Source organism: Mus musculus, chromosome 18 (genome assembly GCF_000001635.26).
Source record: "Mus musculus strain C57BL/6J chromosome 18, GRCm38.p6 C57BL/6J".
In the NCBI taxonomy this organism is placed as follows: domain Eukaryota; kingdom Metazoa; phylum Chordata; class Mammalia; order Rodentia; family Muridae; genus Mus; species Mus musculus.
In genome coordinates, this window is record NC_000084.6 from 50,010,427 (window position 1) to 50,034,737 (window position 24,311).

General features: G+C 44.1%; 1 protein-coding gene and 1 long non-coding RNA gene across 5 annotated transcripts in view; one reads left to right on the forward strand and one right to left on the reverse strand.

The window, feature by feature from the left end:
- Positions 1–24,311, forward strand: part of Tnfaip8 (tumor necrosis factor, alpha-induced protein 8) — a 113,803-nt gene that overhangs the window by 31,000 nt on the left and 58,492 nt on the right. Inside the window, exon 1 of one of the 4 annotated variants that reach the window (NM_001360935.1) lies at positions 20,558–20,937. The exons of the other annotated variants lie outside the window; for them this stretch is intronic. Within the exon in view, the coding sequence (NP_001347864.1) occupies positions 20,925–20,937 (13 nt within the window). The 5' untranslated portion in view covers positions 20,558–20,924. Of the gene's footprint in view, positions 1–20,557; positions 20,938–24,311 lie in introns of those variants that run through there. 4 annotated transcript variants of the gene reach the window in all.
- On the reverse strand, positions 3,204–18,826 carry Gm33335. Its single transcript, XR_386228.3, has 3 exons — positions 15,398–18,826; positions 5,790–5,908; positions 3,204–3,800 (listed from the first exon to the last, which is right to left on the reverse strand). It is a non-coding gene; the product is annotated as a predicted gene, 33335 (long non-coding RNA).

Sequence of the window (24,311 nt, forward strand, 5' to 3'; positions counted from 1 at the left end):
GAAAAAAAAAATGTGTAAGTGTGTGTGTGTGTGTGTGTGTGTGTGTGTGTGTGTGAAAGAGAGAGGTGTATGTGTGTGAGAGACTCAGTGTGTGTGTGTGTGAGGGGGGCATGTATGTGAGAGACTGTGTGTGTGGGGGGGAGGCAGGGTGGGGGGGGGATGGGGAGAGAACACAAAAGTGAAGGCCTGCCTGGAGGTCAGAGGTCAGAGGTCAGAGGACAGTGCTCAGGCATTCTCTTCTACCACCCTGAAGGATCTAGGGACAGAGCTCAGACTGTCAAGCCAGCACTCAGAGGCCTTTATCAGTTTTGCCATCGGGGCTGGGGTGGTGTGACTTAATGGGCATTTTATGAGCTCATCTGGAGCCTCTTGCTCACGTGATCATCTTTTCCTGGGGTCAGCGGGATCAGCGCGTTAACTTCCATTCTTAATGAACACTTACAGCTTCTGATCTGAGGTGATTCACCCTCGACAGCAAACAGAACCCCAAACAGCAGGGCAAAGCAGAAAGGCTGGAAAATACCCCTGGCCTTTCCCCCACTTCTTTCTAATTTTGCCTCAGTTTTTTTGTATACTGTGACCAACTAAATACCCAAGAGAAACAACCGAAGAAGTAAGGATGTCTTTTGGCACAAAGTTTCAGAAATCTAGGTGCATGTTGTCTTGGCTCTGTCGTTCCTGGGCAGTATACGGTCAGGCAGGGAGCATGTGGGAGAGCGAGCTGCTGACCTTTCGATGGTCGAGAAGCACAGAGACTGAGATGAAGGATCTGGGGACAAGTTCTTCTCTTCAAAAACACACCTTCAGTGACCTACTCCCCGCCTGGGTCTCAGCACCTAAAAGCCCTTTCAGCCACAACCCCATCAAATGGGCTGATGAAAGCAGAGCTAGAAAGCCTGCTAGGTAGCCAAGGGCGCCCTTAGTGTGAGCCTGCAGGAGACCGTTGTAGATTCAGTGTTGAAGGATGCTTCACATGTGAGATTTCCTATGGCTAGACACATAATATTTTCTTCTATTTTGTAACTTACTTTATTTATGTATTTATGTATTTATTTATTTATTTATTTGTGTGTGTGTGTGTGTGTGTGTGTGTCTTGAACTTTGTCCAGCGTGCTGTTTTTTGACCCCCTGGTTCTTCTGTCTTAGAAAGCCTCCCTGTTGTGTGCTTTAGCTCCATCCAGTACAAAACCATGCACTAGGAAAGGAAGGGAGCCTGGCTTCCCGGGCTGATTCCTTTCGGGGGAGCAGCCGAACAGCCCGTGTAAACATTCCATTTCAGTTAGAGATAACTCCTTGGTTTCCCATTACCCACGCCAGTGAGGTCATACAGAATGTGCCCACGTTAATGAGCGTTGTGTTCTATTTCAAGTGCAAGTTGTCTGATAGACTGTGTACAGTTTTTGAAGCTTAGGGAACAGCTAGTGTTTCTCTGCTAACAACATGTGGTGCAGGAGAGACTCATGCACACACACACACACACACACACACACACACCCGTCTCTATCCCTAGCCCCACACCTGCAGTGTAAGCAATGCTGGGCGCCTGGGGATGGGCTGAGTCAGAGGGACTGCTACCTCTGTGCCACAGGAGAATTCTTGACTCACATCTCAGAGGCCTCCAAGACCAGGGGCCAGACTTTCTTGCCCCATCTATGGATGGGGGTAGTGGAGTGAATCCAAAGAGATGGATAATGGTATACAGCCAAGAAGTGAACGCATGCTTCAAACCAATAGAACTGAGAAGAAAGGTGAGTTGAGCTCAATGAATGAGGGGCAGGAACTGGACAATGCCCTTTAGATTCATGGGTCACTCTTCCCATTGTTTATGTATGCACTTGCTATATGACATACACGTTCAACAGTGCCCCTAGTTTCTAGCCCCTTGCGTCGGAAATTCATTTAAGTCCGTTTACCAGATCTGGAATCCAAGGATTAAAAAGTTAAACAGCTTTGAGTGGAAATTCTCTCCACGTTTTCTCTCTGTCTTCTGAATGTTAATGGGAGTCTTCTTCCGTCCTCCAGGTTTTAGCTTGTGTGGTCTAAGACGCAAACACTGTTTTCCCCAGCTTGACCATCACTAAAGGGTTTCCCTTGCTTTCAGTTTAAGCCCTCTCACCTAGCATGTTAAGGCTAGTTCATATCTACCTGTCCATCCCAGCTTCCTCTTTGAAATCACTCCATCTCTGCTGGCTGGAACTATTTCTTCCCTCCATAGACTTTTTAGTCTTCTCCCTTTTCTGTGGGAAGCACCTCTCCCGCTCGAACTGGCTGCTTCCTTTAGAGCTAATGCTTTGAGATATTCCCAAGCATGTCCGCTGTCCTGTGTACCGTGTAAGCTCCCTTCTGGACATTTCTAGAGATTTAGCGTACTGTCTAATAATTTTGATCTATTGGCCTGCCTCCCTCAGCCCCAGGGAGTGGGTTGTGAGAGCATGTGTTGAAGAGCTAGACACTTTTCTAAGGGGTTAATTTGATCAAATTATTCTGTCCTTACAGAAATGCTTTACAGCTTACATCGTATGCTGTTTATTTCTCTAATTAAAAAAAAATTATTTTAAAGGCTAGTAGATTTAATTCTGGCTTACTGTTACAGATTTTGTGCTACTAGTTGGTAGAAACAGGACCTGTCCTGGGCATGGTAGTGAGTAGAGCTGTGTATTATGAACCTATCAAAAAGGTAGCTTAATGGAATGAGGGCTGCATCGCTGTCAGTTTCGATGTACTCTCAAGCAATCTCTCCCGCATTAACAAGAAAAATCAGGCAGTCAGGCATGGTGGCTCACGCCTTTAATCCCAGCACTCGGGAGGCAGAAGCAGGCGGATTTCTGAGTTCAAGTCCAGCCTGGTCTACAAAGTGAGTTCCAGGACAGCCAGGGCTATACAGAGAAACCCTGTCTCAGAGAAGAGAAGAGAAGAGAAGAGAAGAGAAGAGAAGAGAAGAGAAGAGAAGAGAAGAGAAGAGAAGAGAAGAGAAGAGAAGAGAAGAGAAGAGAAAAATCAGGGGGATCTGGAGAGATAGTTCAGAGGTTGAGAGCACTGGCTGCTCTTCCAGAGGTTCTGAGTTCAATCCCCAGGACCCACATGGTGGCTCACAACCATCTACAATGAGATCTGGTGTCCTCTTCTGGCCTATGGGCATACACATAGAACACTATACTACATACGTACATACATACATACATACATACATACATACATACATACAAATAGAAAAAAATCTTTATGGTGAGCGGGAATGGTATAGAGGTTTTCCAGAGGGGAAACAGAGAAAGTGGATACCATTTGAAATGTAAATAAATAAAATATCCAATAAAAAATTTTAAAAAATCAGTTTTCACCTTTGACAATCTCCTGTGAGTATACAGCACACTGTGGTCACAGTCCTCTACATTAGCTCTCTACTCCTGCTGGCTCTGTCTCCCCAGCTACAGGGAGAAGAATTCTTAGTGTCTTGTCCCAACGCCAACTGAGTGGCCTAGGCAATGAGCTTCTGCAGGAGCACGAGGCAGGTGGACGGACGTTCCTTGGTGACCCACGGGGAATTCTCAACCTTTTCCTGGCTGATTGTCCTGGAGCAGAGCCGTCATCTGAGCGTGTGGCACAGTCCTCACAGCTTGTACCTGCAGTAAACCAGAGGTTGCACGGACTCATTTCTATCCAAACAGAGAATCATAACCATCTCCTTTTCCTTCCAGGTGATAATTTTCCTGTCGATAAAATTGCATCCTCTTAGACTTGTTTTCTGTTGTCTTCATATCGTTCTTGTAGCACACAAAAGCTGAGTGGGTGTGCTGACCCAACTGAAATAAATAAATAAATAAATAAATAAATAAATAAGAAAACCACAGCCCAGGAGAAAAGGTTTAGATATTCTGGGATTAAAACCTGGATTCCCAGGGCAGTTGAGTTCTGGGTCCAGTGAGAGAGTCTGCCTTAATAAATAAAGAGCAACGGAGGAAGACATCTGCTATCAATTTCCGGCCTCCGCAGAATTGTATCCTGTGTGAACATACATGTGTTTCCCCTCAAATGTGAACATGCAGACCACACACACACACAAAACCATGCCAAACAAAAGTAAATAAGAGAATATTTTTTTTTTTACAAAGGGTTGGCTAGATGAGATTATCTGAAAGATGATTTATGATTGAATCCTTATCAGTGAGTCAACATAATCTACCTGTCATGATATAAAAGGATTTAAAAAATAAGAGATAAGATCATGTCATCGTGTGAGACTACGTTAAATCTGTGAAGTCCAAACTGAAAGAGCAGAGGAAGAGCCCTGTGAAGAAGGGAAGTCCCCGGGCTGCGGCGAGTGCCCCGTGATTGGCCCTCTATGAGCAGAATCGAAATAAGCTGATTTACAAGGGAAAAATAGGTTTCCGAAGTAAAGTGCATTGATAGTTGGGCATGTTAGCAGTTTTCTCTAATCAAAAAAAAAAAAAAAAAGCCCCCCCACCCCCATTTTCTTCCAGAATATGTTGCAAAAAGTGCATGTGTCCTAGTTCTGGAGAAGGGTTTTAAATTTAGGCTTTGGTGTCTAAACACTTTGAAACAGAAAGGTTTTAATCCCAGAATATCTAAACCTTTTCTCCTGGGCTGTGGTTTTCTTATTTATTTATTTATTTATTTATTTATTTATTGTTTTTGCGAGATAAGGTTTATCTGTGTAGCCCTGGCTGTCCTGGAACTCACTCTGTAGACCAGGCTGGCCTCGAACTCAGAAATCTGCCTGCCTCTGCCTCCCAAGTGCTGGGATTAAAGGTGTGCACCACCACACCTGGCTTCATTTTCATTTTAAAGGTCATTTCAAATAGAGTTTGCTAAACTCTATTTAAATAGAGTAGTCAAATCTAAAATAGAATAGACTTGCCTCAAATCTTCTTTTTTTTTTTGTAGTTTAAGGATTTCACATGTGAATGAGCACACTGTATTGGCCTCATTTCCACCCTTCTCCTCCTGTGTGTCCACTCAAACACCCCCTTCTAAAACTTACAACTTCTTCTTTTATAGTTATTTTATTATACTTGAGTAATATATATAAGTATGAATTCTATGTATGTGTGTGTGTGTATTCATGTATGTGTGTATGCATGTATATATCCTACTGTGTCAAGTTAGTGGTGCTTTGATTTGCATGTTTGGGGTTGACTCTTAGGATTATAGTTTTATCTTTGAAAAACAACAACAACAAAAACAAGTCCCCTATTGTTGAACATTCTTAATAATCTCAGGTTTTTATATAATAACTAACACTGCAGTAAACACTCAGGTTTCTATCATTGGGTACCAGTAAATTATAGTCGCAAGGTAACTTTCTGGATAAATTCTAGGTCAAGGGTAGACATACAGTTCTCATTTGTAAATATCTTCTGGGTTCTACATTTTAAGTACCTTCTGCTGGCATTCTTACTAGGGAAAACTTCCTAGTAAAGTAGATAAATACATCTAATTATTCATGCATATTATAATCATCTAGTTATAGAGCAGTATTTCCATTCTTGTATTCATATTTTTATTCATTTTAAAAACTTTTTATATTTGAAATGTAGAATGGATATGTACAGATAACATTCCTTCCTCAAAACACAACTGCTATGAAATTGTGATTTTTGCACCTAAGGTCCTGGGTTTGATCTCCAACCCTGGAAAACGAAACAAAACAAAACAAAATAAAACAAAACACCTTTCATTTCCAAAAGAGCTGTATTTCAAGCAAAAAAAACAAAAAACAACAACAAAAAAAAAACCCAAAAAACCAAAACAAAACAAGCCACAAACTGTACCTTTAATCAGTCATGCCACTTAGAGTTGCAGAATATAGAGATGGATTCCAACTCCTGTAATTTAGAGGTGATCTGACTTCGTATGGCCCAGTACTCGACACTTCACGGATCTTGCCCAACTGTTGATTAACATTAAAGTAATAATGTAAACTGGGTGTTGCAGGCACGAAATGATAGCTTAGTGCAAATGAGTACATTGCTGCTGACATTTCCACAGTTTCCCATCTGTGAACTGTCCTCTGGGTTCTCAGGGTTGACAGTGTTCTCGTGTTGACCCATGTTTGGTTTCATGAGTCAGTTTTTGCCTTTCTGTTTAAATTAAGTTGGAAGTTTGGACTTTTATGTGTGTTCTTCCCTTACTACGACTTATGGGCTTCCTGACTGCATGCATGATGTGGGGTACAGCCTGGGCTTCCCTGCCTCTTCTGAAAGGCTGCCTTTGCAGAAAGTGGCCTCCTAAGGTCTTAAGTAATCCAGGCATGATAAGTGTTCTTGGCTATGTAATGTTTTACAATCTCTCTTAAAGACTGAATATAGCGCGTGAAGGGTTCAGAGCCATTGCTGCTCCGTGCTGCAGGTGACTGTCCCTTTCCTGTAACTTATGGCGCCTAGTAAAAAGGCCAATGTGGTTCTATGTGGTAAAGCCGTTACACTGTTTCTTGCTGACTGCATCTGGTATTGAAGAAGACAGCTGTGCACATTTTTGGTTACATTTTGTGAGACACAGAGACCAGAAACCTTTTCTGCAGTTTCCTTCTTTGCTCAAACCGCAGCTTCCTTCCTTTGTATTAGCAGCTCTGCTGCAGGCTCAGTATTCTGATTTCTCACCCTGCATGGCAAGTAGCAAGCTCACCCAACCAAGATGAAATGTGGCCACTCATGGCTTCGCTGAGTGCCCCTGTCCCTCTGAATAGACACCCTTGCCACACCTGAGTGGGGTTTTCAAAACATTTTGTTTTCAGCTTTTTTTTTTTTAAAGGAAAAAGACTTGGTGGAGGTGTTACTTGTGAGATTACAACATTTTCTGGGGGCCGAGGATTAAGGATAGGATGAAACCATGAACAAGGTGAGGGTTAGTAGCCAGAGGCAGTGTGGTTTACTTCACACTCTCTGAAAGAGGTTCCCTGTTAGCAGGTTTTAAAAGTTTAAGTATTAGTGTGTGTATGTGTGTGTGTGTGTGTGTGAGTGTGAGTTTCTATATTTGTGTGTGTGTGTGTTTGTGTAGCACCCACTCTCCCACAGTATATTTGTGGAGGTTGGAACACAACTTTCAGTAGTTGGTTCATTTTCTCTATAATGTAAACTCCAGAAATAGAACTCATGCTATCATACTTTTATAACAAGTGCCTTATTTGATGAGCCATCTGGTCTGCCTTCAGCACTGTTTAATCTGTCTGTCCACAAGATGGCTCTGGGACTAAAATGAAAAGGTGACACTAAAGGAAACAATGTAAGGGCTAAAGTGGGCAGTTCATCTTGTGGTTGAGGCTTCAGGGCCAGCCTGTGAGAGGACAGAGGGGTTGGGGGCAGCCCTTGAGGATGAAAGTGTGATGGTGCATATCTACACACACACACACACACACACACTTTTAAAACCTGCTAACAGATCAATGGAGGGAGTGCTCAGCATAGAAACATTTTGTATAGAATGTGTTTATTTTTCACAGAAGAGAGGAAAAGAAAGCTGCTTCAGTGGGAAGCCTTGGTTCAGATTCAGATCAGTGAGATTCGCAGGGACCAGCATGCCGCTGCCGCTGCCGAGGGAGGGAGGGTGTGTTTGTTCACTGGGAAGAGTATGGACTTGTAAAGTTAGGGAAATGTGACCATGAAGAGGGCAAGTGAAAGGAGATTGCAGGGCAGGGCAGCCTGTTCATTCATGCAGAGAAGGCAAGTGTGCTCATTAAAATCCTGTAGGATGTAAGACTTTAGAGCAGAAGGTGAAGTTAGCTTACAGTAAGCACCACCTGCTAAAACAGCTATCTGCTAAAAACCTGGAAAAAAATACCTATTTTGATTATTATACTTTTAATATTCTAGCTTCCGTATTAAAAGTAGTCACATATACCAAAAGAACCTCAGGGACGATCGAGAGAGCAGTATTGAATGGACAGAGTAATGGGCCAATACTCAGCTTTCCCTCTGGGGAGCTTCTTAAACACAGGAGCCTCAATTACCTTGTCTCTAAAATGTATGTGCTCATAGCAATTACTCTACAGTGCTGATGGGAGTCTGTGAGATAGTATTGCATGTTTGGTGCTTATATGAGTACTGCATGTATCACGAGTATGCAATACAAGTTAGCAATCACTATTAATAGGAAAGGAATTCCCGTCACACGTGTATCAGCTGGTTCTTAAAGAAACAGCAGCCTTTCTTAGCCTAGCCTTTCTCCGAGACTGACACACATTTGATGAGGAGCCCAGAGCCTGAGAATTAGCTCCCAGGGGAACTGTGCCTCTGGGGTAGAGCCATGCCATTCTCCAGGAAGACTGGACCCAAGCCCAGTGCTGTTGAATGCTGAGGAAGCTGGCAGAGGATGCTGTGTGTGGAGGGAGGAGGGCATTTGGCCTGTTTGTGGCTGTGAAACTTTTGTATAGGTGTTAAACATTGTGGGTCCCAGACAAATCACAGACTGTACCATCTACTGGGCCATAAGTTCCCCCATAGGTGGTTCCTGTGGAGGTCTTCCCAGCTCACAGATGGTTTCTCATTTTTCACAAACTTGACATTGCTTTAAGGTGGCTTAGGTGTGTCTCTTATGGTGGAGCTATCATTTTGGGGTCTCATTCCCCTAAGGCTATTTGTAAATATTCCAAAGCTTAGCATATCTGTGCTTCTGTTACTATTTGTTTGCATATTTCCCCATTAATTAATTAGTTAATTAATTAATCAATTAGTTGTGTGTCTGTCTGTGTGTTTATGTGTTTGTACAGAGGTTAGAGAACATCTTGCTGGAGTCAGTTCTTTCTTTGTACCATGTGGTTCGTGTGGTTCCCAGGGATTGAACTCAGGTCCTCTGGCTTAGAGGCAAGCACTTTTACCCACTGGTTATATTGCTGACCCTGGAGTGTTTCACTGGTTGGTGTTCATCTGAAGGAGAGAAGAAGTTTGCAGATCATTTATTTTCTTCCAGCCATGTTGACTCTAACACCAAGCTTAGAAGGATCCTAACTGGGGGGTGGGGAGGGCTGGTCTTATGTATTTTGTATTGTGTTCAGATGAGGTATTTGATAGCTTTGCAGGACACATTCTTTCACTTGTCTGTGTGATGGGCTCTCTGGCTTTCACAGATTCAGAAGCCCAGGGCCTACTCCAAACAAGTAAAATCAGAACCTCTCAGGGTGGAACTCCAGTCAGTATTTTTAGAAAGTCCTGTGGCGCTTCCAGTGTGTAGCCAAGCTAGAACACAGCTCTCAAGTATGGGTGACTTTCCCCCGGGGACATCTGGTGATGCCTACAGACTTTTATGGATGTCACAGTGTGCTTCTGGCATCTAGGTAGTGGGAGATTCTGCCGAGAACGTTCTTTAGTGCACAGGATCTAGTACATCATGTAATTAAACTGGCCCCAAATATCAGTAGAACCAAGGATGACAAACAGTACTTCAGAAACCAAGAGCTTCCAGAGCCGAGCTTGTACCTCTCATGGGGAAGTCACATCAGGTAGGTTACAGTTTTGTCCCCTCGGTAAGAATATGTAAGGAAGTACTTTTTGTCAGTAACTTGCAGTCTCTCCTGGACTTGCCAGATTGGCAGCCTGTCCTTGAGGCTGGTGTACCAGGTTCTCATTTCTGGGGCCAGAAGTCTCCCTGTCTCGTCTTCTAAATTTATCGTACTTTAATGACTTGGAAGAAGACCAAAGTTAGGAAAATTAAACCCATAGAAATTAGCCAAGTGAACCATTTTCAAGTAAGTTTGAATTTGCCTGGTCTTTCCAAACCAGAGGAGTGACCTGAAAGAAATCTGAATTTAAGTTCTCTGGGAGGTCTTTCTTTTCTTCTAATTTTATTTAACTGTGAGACTTTCAGAAATATTATAATATCAAGTTTCTTTGTGGGTTGCTGGGGATTGAACCCAAGACCTTGCACATGCAGGGCATATGCTCAACCCAGTTACATCCCCAGTTCCACAGGAAGTTAATGTTAATCTGTATTTGCCTACTGAATCATTAATACTAGCTATCCAATGATGTAACTGATTTGTCTACTCTGTATACACCTCGGTGTTTTTTAATATGTTGGAAGTATATACAAATATATGGAATGAGAGCTACATTATCAAATACAATAATCCTGGTTTTCAAGAAGCTAGAATTGTTTCACACTATCTTGTTTTATAATATTATAAAAAGATTTTATTTTTAGTTATGCATATATATGCATATATACACATATATGCATTAAAAACTAAAATATAATATATAAGAGTCTAGGTAGTGGGTACTAGTATATATGCCTATGTTCATGTGTGGATTTATGCTTGAGAGTACAGTGCCTGTAGAGGCCAGAAAGGGTGTTTAATCACCTCAAAGTGGAGTTCCAGTAAACTGGAACCCAGGTGCTCTGCAAAGAGCAGTTCATGCTCTGTGATAGTTTGAAGAATGGCCACTCATAGACTCATATATTTGTATGCTTGGTCCCCAGGTGAAGAACTGTTTTTGAAAGATTGGGAAGTGTCCCCTTGTTAGAGAAGGTTTGTGTCACTGGGAGCGAGCTTTGAGATTTCAAAAGCCTACCCCAGGCCCAGTGTCTTACTTTCTCTACATGCCTGTCTATGGTTCAGGCTGTAAAATTCTCAACTACTTGTCCAGCACACCATGCCTGTGTACCTGCCCCCATGTTTCCTGCCATGATTGGTTATGATGGACTAACCCCATGTAAGCAAGCCTCCCAACTTAATTCTTTTTAACAGTTGCCTTGGTCACAGCGTCTCTTCAAAGCAATGGAATAATGACCAAGACATGGTCTTAACGACTGAACAAACTCTAGCCTTGTGTTCTAATCTATCTTTAGTCCATGGTTTGAACTTGGTCTATTCAGTCTTTAAGAAGTAACTTAATTTTCTTTTATTCTAGTCTGTCTTCGAACCCTAACACAACATATTCTTTCTCTCTCTCTTTCCTTCCCCTCTCTCTCTCCCTCTCCCTGTCCCTCTCTTCCCCCACCTCTCTCTCTCTCTCTCTCTCTCTCACACACACACACACACACACACACACACACTCACACACATATATGCACACACTGCACTCATGCATGCTCATTCACGTCTTCATGACAAGGAACACTAGACTGTTGCCAGTTGCCATTATTAAGTACCTTGGTAATAGTTCTCATGACAAGTTTTAGGGAAGGGTCTCAACACTACAAACAATCTTCAGAGAATATAAAAGGCAAACAAACAAAAAATCAGGGCTCAGAAGATGGCTCAGTCAGTAAAGTGCTTGCTGAACAAGAATGAGAACCCAAGTTCAGTACCTCCTTCTCCCAGGCAAAATGTCAGAGGTGGTGACATGTCTCTTATCCCAGAACCGGTGCAGCAGAGACAGAAGGGCAGACCCCAGGGGCTCGCTGGTCAATCAGTCTAGCCAATCACTGAGAGATCCTGTCTCAGTACAAATAATTAAATAAAGGAGAGAATTGAAGAAGATACTCATCTGTGGCTTACACACACATACCCACACACACCCATACACCATACACCCATATATACCCTTATACATGCACACAATACAGAAAACATCCCAAAATTAAATTGACAAATAAGATAAAAACTGCAAAGCCAGATTAAAAATCTGAATGTCTGGGCTGGTGAGATGGCTCAGTGGGTAAGAGCACCCGACTGCTCTTCCGAAGGTCCAGAGTTCAAATCCCAGCAACATGGTGGCTCACAACCATCTGTAATGAGATCTGACGCCCTCTTCTGGTGACAGCTACAGTGTACTTACATGTAATAAATAATTTTAAAAAATCTGAATGTTTGCATATTTAAAGATAGTATTTTAATACAACTATAAATAAATTGGGCACACAGCTGTATAGGTTTAGGCTAAGGCTCAAGTCTGCCCCTGGATTATGGAGCCATTATTTATGCCCAGTAAGGAAACAGAAAAGGGCCAAAACTCTCCGCTCAGCCTCATTCTCTACAGTGTAGCTGGGTTTATTTTTGTGCCTCATGCCGGTGGGTGGCCACAGATCTTTTGTCACCATCCCTTCCTGACACAGTGCTAATCTACTAGTCAATGACCCATCAGTACTTGTGGCTGAATAGTGGTCTGCCACTCCCTGAGGCCATAGTGTTTTGTCACCTAAGCCCTTCTGCTTTGTCATTTCTTCTCCTGGGCTACCAGCAGCACCTACTGCTAAGCCTATCTCAAAAGCTAGTCTCATTGGCTTCTTGACGGAAGACTCTAGAAATACACAGGTGTGAGGAAGGAAGTGACCATGACCCTTGGTTTAGTGAGGGGTGGACACCTTTCACTTTCTCCCTTCCTGTCCACTCAGGGTGCTTCCACTCTCTGTCCCTGTGCTATGTCCTTGGTCAACCCCTGCCTTCCTTTTCACTGAGCTCTTCTCTGCCTCCCCTCCCCCTACCGCCCCCTGCTCTGCTTGGCTCTGCCCTTCTGCAAGCACTGCCATTTCTCAGGCTCTGTTGGTGTTCTTTACCCTCGTTCCACCCTCTCCCTCGAGGTCACGTCTATTTCCAGGTCTTCAGATTCTCTACGTGCCAATGGCGTCCACATTTATATTTCAGGACAAAGCTCTTATCTGCATCCTCAACTCCTGTGTCTGCCTGGAATGTGTTTCGAGGGCAACTCATGCTCTCACTGTGAAAAACACTGACCTTGCCTTCCTTTCTGGTTTTCTCCTCAGCAAGTAAGCCGGAAGCCTGGGCAGCGTCTTGCTTTAGTGTTTCTTTGACTCCAGGTGAACTACCAGTGTTGTCCCTTCTTTCACTGAGTACCCATAGCATCTCTGCAGTGCGGATGATCACTTTGACCAGCCAAGACCGGACTGGACCTAGATGGCTTTCAAGGCTGTTGACTGACTCTCGATCTCTGACCCAGCGCTGCTCCATGTGCTACTCCTGGTGAAAAAATCCCGATTCTTTCATTCCCAGGCTGGAGGTGCCGCATTAGGGTTTTCTACAGTTGCAGCATTTTAACAGGGCTCGTAAGATCTGTAGTAACTCGTTCCCAAACTGGCTCTATTTTGTGGCTTTCCTTAAGAGTGCCTGTCCCTATTCACAAACACCTCCTGCCCAGACAGCCTCCTCTGCCCTGGTGTTTATCATTTATCCTGTAATTTAGCTTAGGGCACACCAAGACCTTGAGAAATCTGGGTTGAATGAAAGTGAGAAGGTAGTAGCCTTCTAGATAGTGGTTGTCAAGGTCCTTAAATTCTAATTTAATTTTCCCTAGCCTGCTAAGGGCTTTCTGAGTCTCTGCTTCGTTCTGATTTCTGGTTCTGTGTATGTTTCTTTCCTTTGCTTGTAGTTTTTAGAACTAAGAGAAGTGTGTGGGATTCTATGCTAGCAAATTATTTGATTCTGTCGTCTTTGGCCACTGAGTCTTGAATCCAGGAAGCTGCCCAACAAAACAGCCCATGGGAGCTGCGGCACCTTTGCTTTCCGGGGAGAGCAGGGCGCCTTGGCTGAATGGACTTGGACTCTCAGCAGCTTTCCAGCTCTGTCTGTAGTAAGTCTGACTCTGAATGCCGGAGACTTGCTGCGACTTGTCCAGACTATTTATTAAACTTCCAAACCTGTTTGGGAAGGAAGAGCAACAGTGTTTGGGCCCTGTGTGGCCGTCTCTCGTTCCTAAGCAACAGACCAGAACTTAGTCATGTTTTACTTGCAACAGTAAAAAGGGAAGGGACCACTCTTGGTTGTATGGATTCTAAAACACCCCAGGTCAAGTTCCTCTCCTTAGAAGATTCCAAGCCCAGCAGTTCAGGTTCTCCCTGGGCTGGGAGAAGCCAGCTTCCTCTCAGCTCCTATCTGTCATCAAACCACAAGGATCAGAGGACCTGAATGGCCGTGCTGAGTCAGAAGGGCCAGCCAGGCAGAAGTGACACACTTCCTGCCCCAAGTCTTAGGCAGGCTTTATGGTTTTTTTTTTTTTTTTCTGTTTTGCTTGAAGATTCCCTGAAAAGATAGCAGGTTGTCCTGCTGAGCCTCTGTTTCTTCTAAGTTATCAAAACATAGGCTCCTGGCATATTTCTTTGTCATCTACAGGTTTCATTAATCCATTGCTCCCTCATTAGAAGAGTATCATGTTTGTGGAGTGTATTTGTCAAGTATGCTCTGACAAAAGAAAGAAAAAAACAAGACAGACAGACAAAAACCCATCTTATTCATCCCACATAAAGAGGAACATACTGGGGCTGGAAAGATGGCTTAGCCATTAGGAAGAACACTTGCTATTCTTGCCGAGGAGACCTGGGTTTGGGTCCTAGCACCCAGGTGGCAGCACAAAACCAGATCTGGTGCCCTCTTCTGGTTTCCTCAGGCCGCAAGCACCACTCGTGTCGTACACATACATACATTCAGACAAAGCACTTAGACATATAAAGTACAATAAATAACTTGTTTAAAAGTCCAGAGAATATACTTGTACATATCATTAGTCTAGGTTCTTTCCTTTCCACAAAGACTCTATACTGTTTCCTATAATCTCTCTGCTTTAAAATGGATTTTCATGTGTGTATGTGTGTGGACACATGCAGACCATGAAACACGTGTGAAGGTTGGAGGACAGTGTTTGGTTGGTTCTCTTCTTGTACCATGTGGGTCCTCAGGATCAAACTCAGGTGTTTGTCACATTTCGCAGCAAGCTCCTTTAGCCAGGGAACCTTCTCACAAGCCCTCTGCTTCAATGTATTGTTTTACAGCCTTTGTGAAGGGTCTCCATGTCCTCAAATGCAAGGTCTATTTGAAGGCTGTGTGGCATGCCAGTCTGTGGAAGTGCCCTGCTCTGAGTATGGTATTTAGATACTTGGGTCTTCCCTTCATACCTTCCCCAACCCCAGTCACTTGATCTCGTTTCAGTGGTTAGCTCAGGCTGGCCCTGACTTCTCTATCCACCTGCTTTGGCACCCCAGTAACTCTGATAACCAGTGTTACCACACCAAGTAGCTCTGCCCTCATTGTTTGTCATAATCTATACTTTTTTTTTTTTTACATAATAGCTGTCTACATTCTTATCCGTCTCATTGACTGTGCGCTTGGACGTGGTTCAGAGGGATGGTGGAGTTGTAAGATTTTTGATCCGTATTGCCACCTTGCCTTCCAGGCATTTGTCTTGTGTCACATTCCCCCCAGATGGTATACATTTCCAACAGTGTCTTAAATGAGCTGTGTATTCCAGCCCTTGCCTAGCTCACAATTGCCTTTCATACTTTGCTTCCAACAGTGCATTCACAGCCTGCCCTGCCCTGCCTTCCTGACTCCACTGCCCACAGTAAGCCATGCATGCCCTGTCTCAGGCTGGAGCCCAGTTCTTGCTCCAGACTGCTAGTCCTTTGCTGTTGGATATGCACCATCAATGTCACAGCCACTTTCCATCCCGATTCCTTCTTCATGCCTGTGGCTCCACATAGGTCGTTTACTTACGTGAGTGTTCACTTGTCGGCCAGCCTCTTTCCCTCATCGAGTGTCAGTTTGCAGGGCAGCTGATTCCTCACAGAGTCCTCGCTTCTGAGTTAGCCTTATATTCGGTAAGCGTCAAGCGTCAGTTGACATTTTCCAGATTAAACTGTTGCATGGGCTCTCACTGGCAGTAACAAGACAGACAAGGATGGTAGAATAGCACTGGACAGGGGACTTGGGCCTCCTGTGTCCTCATCTTCTGGAGTAGGTCTGTATTAGTGGAAAGGAAGGGGGACTCTAACCACTTTGCAGGGGATGAGATACAGTCTGCTTCCATCTTCTACTGGAAAGGTATTTCATTGGGGAGGAGGCTGTGGAGAACTTGTGCACAGCATGCAAGCTCTGCATACAGATGGACTCGGGCCCAGAATGGCTTGATACATCATCCTCTCTGGCAAGCACTAGCAAACAAGGTGCTTTTTTTTTTTTTTTTTTTGAGTTTCTGTAGTTTATTTTTATTACATTTAAAAAAAAAATTGTGCTTTCAAATAGGACCATATACCATATAATGTACAAGATGTTCTGACCTCCAGGGAGACTGGAAATACTCTGCTGGGATCTCTGAGGTGTTGTGTCTTCAGGGAACCACCTTTTGACACCATGTGGGAAAGGTTTACAGAAGCCAGTGGGGGGCAGCACCAATGAGAAGACATCAGAAGCAATGGCCAACCAGGCTGCCAAGGCAGGGGGCTTTGGAAATGTCTGACGTCAGGCTGGAAAATATTCTGTGTCGCCTCATTAAATAGAATTTCCAGAAATGCATAGGGAGATTTACTCCAAGGCTGGAGAGAGCTTCTCCTAGCCAATTGAGAATTTAATTAGTTTAAAATTTATTACTGGGGATGCTGTTCTGTTCTGTGTGAAGGATTGTGGTGTGAGAACGCTATAAAAGCCCAGGGCTCTGCTTCTCTTCAGCTCAGTTGAGAAGAAACCACATCCAAGTAGGAGCAGAGTTGCTGCAGCTGGAACCTGGCATTTCTTTGCTTTCTAAAGGCTGATTTAGTGTTTTCTCTGGTGGTGCAAGTGCGAAGAGGATTGAGTATAAATGAATCGGACAAGAAGACAGACGTCCCTGTTCACTGAGTCCCCAGACCTGCTCGCTTCATGGCCATTCAACACCAGCACTGTGATTGGGGCCTGGCTGTCAGTCTCCCCTGCTGACTCATTTTCTTTGCTTGAGAGACCTGGTTAGATGGTAGCAAAGCTCTTGGAAATACCAAAAGAACAAGACCCTAAGGAAAACCAAAAGAATAACGTTCTGATACAATGTATACTTGAAACTATAGCAATAAATAATACCTAATGGAAAGGCTCAAAACCTCACATGTGCTCTTTGAGCACAGTGGTTCTCAACCTTCCTAATGCTGTGATCCTTTAATACAGTTTCTCCTGTTTGGTGACCGCCCCCCCCCCCCAACCTTGAAATTATTTTTGTTGCTACTTCATAACTGTAAGTTTGCTACTGTCATCAATCGTAATGTAAGTATCTGATTCGCAGTCCTCCAAAGTGCTCATGACCCACAAGATTGAGAGCCACTGTTTGAGCAGCTGCTTGGGTGGAAGGCTTTGAATGGCAGCTGCTGCAGCAATGGACACGGGAAACCTCCACCCCAACCTTGATACCTGTGCCATTGCTGGCCCCAGCAACAGCTGCCCAGTTTAGCTTGTTACTCTAAGAGGTCCAAGAGGGGAGATTTCCAGGTGTTCTGTTTATTTTCCCAGACTGTCCCCATTGTGTTATCTGATGAGCCAAGGACGTGCTTTTTTTTTTTTTTTTTTTTGTAGAGTGATATGAAGAGGGAAAGCCAAGGAATCTAGAGAGAGGCAAACCTGATACACCCATGTATCCCCATCCTTGTTAGAGGGCGCTTAGATTCTTTTTCTGGAGATGTTGCCCACCTCCTAGGGCCTGGGGAAGCATCCTGCTCTCACGGTGGGGCAGCTGTTGGCCATTCAACAGTAGGCTTTCTCTGAATATGACTAGCCTTGGACCCTGGGCTTCATGCAAAGGTAGGCTATCCCCCAGGTACATCTATCTGCATTGTCTTTAATGAAATTTCTGGAGGGCACCTCTGAGCATGTAGCAGTCTCAGGCACTGAGTCTCTTGGAACAGTTCCATCAGGTCACCTTCCTTGCCTCTTCTCCAATGACTTCCTCCTTCTTGAAGAAGAGCAAAGTGAGAAGAGGAGAGCAGTCTGGTTCAATCATGGTTTTCAGTGGGTCATTGGCAAAGCTAGGTAGGACCGGGAAAGAGGGGGCTGGAAGAAGACTGACGGGGTCAGAGGAAGCTGAACACTAAGACAGAAAATGACATTGATGTTGGTAGTCTCAGCTTTGTGCACGATGGGCTGGGCATTGTCTTGGGAATACCAGACTCTAAAGGTCAAGGTGTTCTGTGAATGTTTCCAGTTCCCGCTAAGGCTTGAAAAGTCGTATGTAATAAGTGAAGGTATCTTTTGCGTGCAGGCACCAGCGTGGTGGTGATTGTGTTCAATGTGCCGCTGATAAGGATGTGGGTGGCAGCACAGGAAGTTTCTTCATAATACGCGGCCACTGAAATGAAGCCAGAGTGAGAGTGTGTGTCTGGAGATAGTTCTGGAAGGGTAGGAGGAGTTGGCCTTACGGTTGTTCTTCTCAGCCCTGCCCTGTGCTGCAGAGCCTTGCTGCTGCTTGCCCAGTTGCTCTGCCATATTCTATGGAGATTGAGACTGCCACTCATTTTCCCTGGGTGTAGGGAGGATATAGATGTAAGTGTTTCTTTCTTGCTGAGAGTTGCTAGATAGCATATAGTACAGCTGATTTTCTAGCGGCCACTATCATGTGGCTGCAGAGACATGCAGAAACCTCTGATGGATGGCCCTGGAATCCGGGGGTGGGGGGTGGTGGCACTCACTCAGTGTCAGCGTGTTACTTGGCATCTCCATGACTGACGATGTAGTTGTACGCTGGAGAGTTTCAACAGCCCTGTGCCTCCACTGAAGTGTGCTCATCCTAGACAAGACTCTGGCTTTGATCCCTGGTATTGCCAAAAAAGATAAGATAGAGGCAAGGGGAGGGGGGAGACTTGGAGATCAAGAGTAACTCGTATTTGAATACGAATTATCTTATCAAGATCTAGTCTAGACACATTCTTTGGCTACTAGGTCACCAACTAGTGTCCAGGTTTGGAAATTCTGTGAGCTCCCCTCTTGCCATTAGCACGAGGATGCATTTGCCCTGGACAGCATAATAAATACTGATCTATGGACCCATCCAAGTCTTAAGGAAGCGTGGAAGAGCTGTATTAATATCCTCAAAGGCAAAGGAGTTAACTATTTTGTACACGGGCTACCCTGGGGGGTTGGGCTGTTCCACAGATCATGACATGAGAGTCTTCCTCCGCCTGTGCCCGCCCACCCACCCTCTTCTAACCAACTAACATGACTTGAGCAGGATATAATTCTGAATGCTGGAACAATTAAACAACAATGAATAGATCCAAGCATGGATGACCTGGTGCTGAGATCTCATGTGAGGGAAGAGAAGAGTTGGCAAAGAAGGGCCACATCCATCCAGGCACCTTGCTTTCCGGTATTGTCCCACTGTCTGGACTTCTCTGAGACCAGGGATGTCCTGCTGGGTATACTACCTTCTCTTTCTTGCTTGGTGTTGATGTGAGCTGCAGGAGTCTTCCTCCAGCTTCCCCTTCCCATAGCCTCACTGCGTACCTCCATCATCAGCAATCAAAAGCAGGGCCTGGTAACCACTCAGCCATGACACTATCACCAAGGCCATTTTAGGGATGTGGGAGATCTTCCCTCCATTTAGGCATGGCTCTTTATTAATTACCCTAGAGTATATCAGTAAACCAAGTTTAGCAAGTCCCTGGGCTTCAGAATCTTGAACTTCCGGGAACAGATTTCTCTTGACATTTTCTTGTCACCCACCGATGAGGTTTTGTATCATTCTGGGCCAGCCAGAGTTTGGAGAGAGAACATTTTTGTGAGTATTAAAAGGTGGCTTCTAAAACACAAAGTTTGTAACGTCCTCCCACGTGATTACGTAGATGGAAAATAATAAACATGTGTCTGTGTTTGTACATTGACACTCAGTTCCTTTCCTTTAGGTCACTCCCCCAATTAACAGGTCATTTCACTTAAGTTCATGCCATCTGTAGTTCCTGTTGCTGCTGGAAGTCGCTATGTGTAAGGCAGTCTGCTATTCGCTTTGCATGGTTTTCTTTAAACTGCAATAACCATTCTCTGAGGTTGGCTGTATTACTTTTATTTTGCACAGGTGCAAAGTTGTTCAGGCAGGTTAAAGAACTTGGAAGGCTACAAACCAGAGAGCAGCAGAAATGGAATTTGAACCAGGTCTAGCAAATTCTATTTCCCTGTATATCTTCCCCCCCGCCCCCCTGCTGGGTGCCTGGTAACTCGAGCCAGATTATCAATACTAGAAAAGATAAGAGTAAGATCCAAACACAACTACCTGGGGGACTAAGAGAGAAACACAGCCAAGAATGGTATTAACTGTAAGTAGCTATCACAAAATAATACCAAGAAATTAGAAATTTGTAGCTGTAGGGTTGAAAGGAAGAGCCTGCGCTCACAGTTAAGGTCCCCAGGAGAAGGCTTCACACCCCTAAGTAGCGTGCTTCGAGTATGGGCAGAATCTTATCTGAGGTGGTTTGTCAGCCATGACGATTTCCTAATCCACAGGAAAGTAAATAGATAGTAAAGAGACTCTTAGATCATTTCTATGGAGACATGCGTGTTGCATACGTATGTGTGTGTATTTGTGTGTGCCCAAACAAGCTCGTACTCCCATTCTTTATCCATCCCTCTTTTCACAAGCCAAAAGCTATCGATTTTAAGCAGTAACATTCTGTCACCATGTTCCCTAGCTCTCCGAAGAACAAGATCATCTCTGAGCAATTCTTCCTATTAATAGACCTTCATTCATGTTTGTACTAGCTAGGTAGGAGTGGGGTGTTGTTTTTTAAAATTTCCTCTCCAGACATCTGTGAATGGAGCCACACCCTTTTGTCTTTTACTTTTTTTTTTTCTTTTAAGTCTCTGCTTTTCCCCCCTAGCCTGTTGGAACAGTAGACTTCCTGTTCTGCTTGAATTTTTTTTTTTTTTAATCTTGCCCATGTGCCTAGCACAGTAAGCTCGTGTTTCTGTGTAGTGTAGCTCACAGGTAGGGAGCTCAGGCAGCCCCCATCCATCCTCTGTGTGAATGCAGAGACCTCTGTGACAGCACAATTAAGAGGTGCCTAACACATTCCTCTACAAACTGCAAAATGCAGCGCCCTGAATACCAAGCAGGACAGCTTCTAAAGTGACCACTGATGACCTACGGTATGCTGGTTCGTTGGTTCGTGTGGTAAGCTTGTGGTGAATTTCCTGGAAGGCTGGGGTGAATCGACTTGAAAGATGGGACCGTGGATGACCCTCACGCTTGTGTGACATACTTTGACGCTGTCCTCCTTAGGAACACAGGGAGAAAATGCCGAGACTGGGTGAGTTAAGACAACGTTCTCAGACAACGCTGGGTGCAGCGTCTCGTGGGGTCTGGTGGGAAGTTCAGATGCCTAAGGTCCTGCTGTATGCAAGGGGCTAATGTTTGGTTATGGCTTTAGAGGGGCTGTACACTAATCAAGGGCTCTTCCTGTCTGTGGGAGCCAGTGTTAAGCTGAGAGATATGAGGGTTATGGGTCAAAATGGCATCTGCATAGTACAGATAAGTAATTTTACTTGAGAACAAACAGAATCTTTAAAAAGTTTCAGAAACACAGCCTCTAAGATTTTATAGGTTTTTTTTTTAAGATCCTCAGTTTATTTTCTATATTTCTCTGAATTTGTGAACTGTAGAATACCTCTGATTCCCAGGGGTCTGTGGCATTGTAACCTGTAAACACCCAGTTTATCTCTCTTCCCCATTTTGTAACTGCTGGTGAGAATATTATTGCTCTTATTTTTTTCCTAATATCCAAAGAACAACTTTATCCAAATAGAAAACCTTTTGCCTCTTAAGAATAATACCTTAGGTTTGTAGCTACACTGTTGCTCCAAATAAACAATTTGATTTTTAAAATAAATTTTAAAAATTGTCAAGATTTGAAATGAAAGAACTTTTCAAACATCCTTTAAAGTTATTTTTTTTATATGCATGTCTCTACAGGTCTGTGCATAGTACTTAGATAAATGTATCTAAAAGTTTTATATTTAAGGCTTTTGGGGGGCCAAGTGTGAGGAGGAATAATCTGTAAACCCAACAATTAGCTGGTTGAAGCAGGAAGAGAGTGAATTCAAGGATTTTCAGTGAGAGTTGGTCAAGAGAGAGAGAGAGAGAGAGAGAGAGAGAGAGAGAGAGAGAGAGAGAGAGAGAGAAAGAAAGAAAGAAAGAAAGAGAGAGAGAGAGAAAGAGAGAGAGAGAGAAAAGAAGAGAAAGGAAAAGGTTGGAAAAGTACCTGGTAGAGCATAAGTGACTAGTAGAAAGAACTAGAAATTGAAAGACATAGGTAGGTGCTGAGGTAACTTGTCTCAGTTCATTAATTGAACCTTTGGCAGCCAATACTATTTTGTAGAGTCATAACTTCGGATGAAGTGTGGTCACTTGCACACCAATTATATAAGATAAATATGTGTCTTCTGGGTGTGCAGAACTGTGCATGTGACCTTCTGCCTGCTTTGTGCTTATGTAGTACACACACACACAACACACACACACACACTGGCATGCTTCTATGACTGATGTCGTGGTGTCTATACAACTGGGGTCTGAGCCAGCTTTGCTTGGGAAGGTCTTGGAGAAGTGTGTTTGGGGAGACTTCCAAAAGGAAGGGATGCACTTTGGCAGAATGAACTACGTGTAAACCTTTCAGGGCTGTTGATTTCATGGGTTAGCATGAAGCACTAGAGAGCAGAGTATGTTAGCAAATGAAAATAAGCAGAATCGTGTGAAAAAAGAGAGTGCGAGCCCAGCAAAGAACCAAAGGGCCAAGGGGCTTGGCTGCGCCCTCCCCTCTACCACCCACCCGTCCTCCTGCCCCGTGGATCCCAGCACACATCTCATGTTGCCCTCTAGTGGAATGAGCTGAGATGCGCATGGGAGCGCCACCACTTCTGTTTTCCTTGGGTCTTCTAAGTGAAGAGTTACAGCAGATGGAGGTACTTTCCTCACTGGGAATGCTAAAATTTAGACACTGGAAATTTGAAGCCAGATGGCGGTATCGGGAACTTCTTATTGGCCAAGTGTTACTATTTACAGAGCTATTGGGCATGCGCCTGCGCAGTTCTGCAGCGGAGTGAAAGCTTGTCACCACTGGCCCTTAAGGTCTTCTCTTGCGTTGTCTTGTGGTTACAAAATAAATCCTGCTAGTGAAGAAGGAGAGACCTATGATCATGGGCACTACAGCCCACAGGACTGAAAGCCAAAGAAACGAGAGGTTGGCACTGCTGTATTTCTTTCCACACACACACCATGTTCCTTGTGGATCCCAGTCATCCTTTCAGGCCCTGAAGATACAGAGGTAGACTAGGCAAGAGGAAACACCAGCTCTTGGAGAGCCGCTGTTGTAGTTGAAAGAGGCTGACACCAAACATTATAAATGTAAAATATATAATAAGCCAAAACTATGTGCTAAGAATGGGAAAATTTAAACATGGGGAGGGAAATAGTTTGTTCTCTCTCCCCGTCCCCGTCCCCGTGTGTGTGTGTGTGTGTGTGTGTGTGTGTGTGTGTGTACATGCATGCTTATATGCATATGTGTTAATGAGTCATATAAGTGATTGTAGTTGTGAATGTTCTAGGCAGAATTCAAGCAGCTGCAAAGGCCTTGAGGTCACAACACCCTGTTTCATTTATAGATCCGAGGTCCACCTTTCCACCACTCTGTCCACACGGGCAGGGATGTGTGGTCGCATACAGCCTCAGGCTTCCAAGTGCACTGGGCTCCTCTAGCACCAATGTTTCTGTAGGATTACCTTTTGTCTTTACCCCAGTGCACCGTTATCCATGAAGCCACCGCAACAATGGCTCTTTCTCTTCAAGCCCAAAGGACAGTTGTGCCAATACTGCCTATCTATTTTGGGGAATGAAGATAAATCCTTTGTAGTTTCGTGATAATTCTCTACCAGTCAGTCGATGGATGACCTATGTTTCACCCACATTATGATTAGATTACTTGGGCCTAGTTAACATAGGATGAAATGTCCACAAGCTGTCAGGAAAAGGAGATTGAGAAGCAGATAGTATTTAAGATTAATTTGAAAGCGGAAGTTCAGAAGGGGGTCAACTCACTGCCACCAAATGCAGCATTTCCTGGACAGATTTTGCCTGCCCTTGTCCTTTTGTATATGATGAGCTAGTTCAAACCATTTTCCCCCTTGGCATTCCTTTACATCTTATGACTGCTGTCCTCTGGATACAGGCCAAGTCCTCCAATATCATTGTGTGATGTTGGTCTGACCAGTGCTAAGTACAGAAAAAGGTGACTTTGAGATGTCACCTGCAGTGTCTCCTCTTGTTTAGTCATTCTGTGTCCTACGTCCAATGAAGAAAGTGACAGAGGGTATTTTCATCTTGTATTGAGTGTGTCCTAGGATCTCTTGTATGGTTCTTTCTCCTCCTCTTTGAGTTCATCTTATAGATGTGAGATTTACCTCACCACCGTCGTTACGATCATCATGACAATCATAATCAACCATCACCCACCATCTCTCACTTATTTAAGATTTATTTATTTAATGTACGAGTGATCAAGCTGCATGGGCACCTGCATGCCAGAGAGGGCATTAGATTCCCTTAGTAGATGGTTGTGAGCCACCATGTAGTTGCTGGGAATTGAACTCAGGACCTCTGGAAGAGCTTTTATGCTTGTTTGTATAGTTT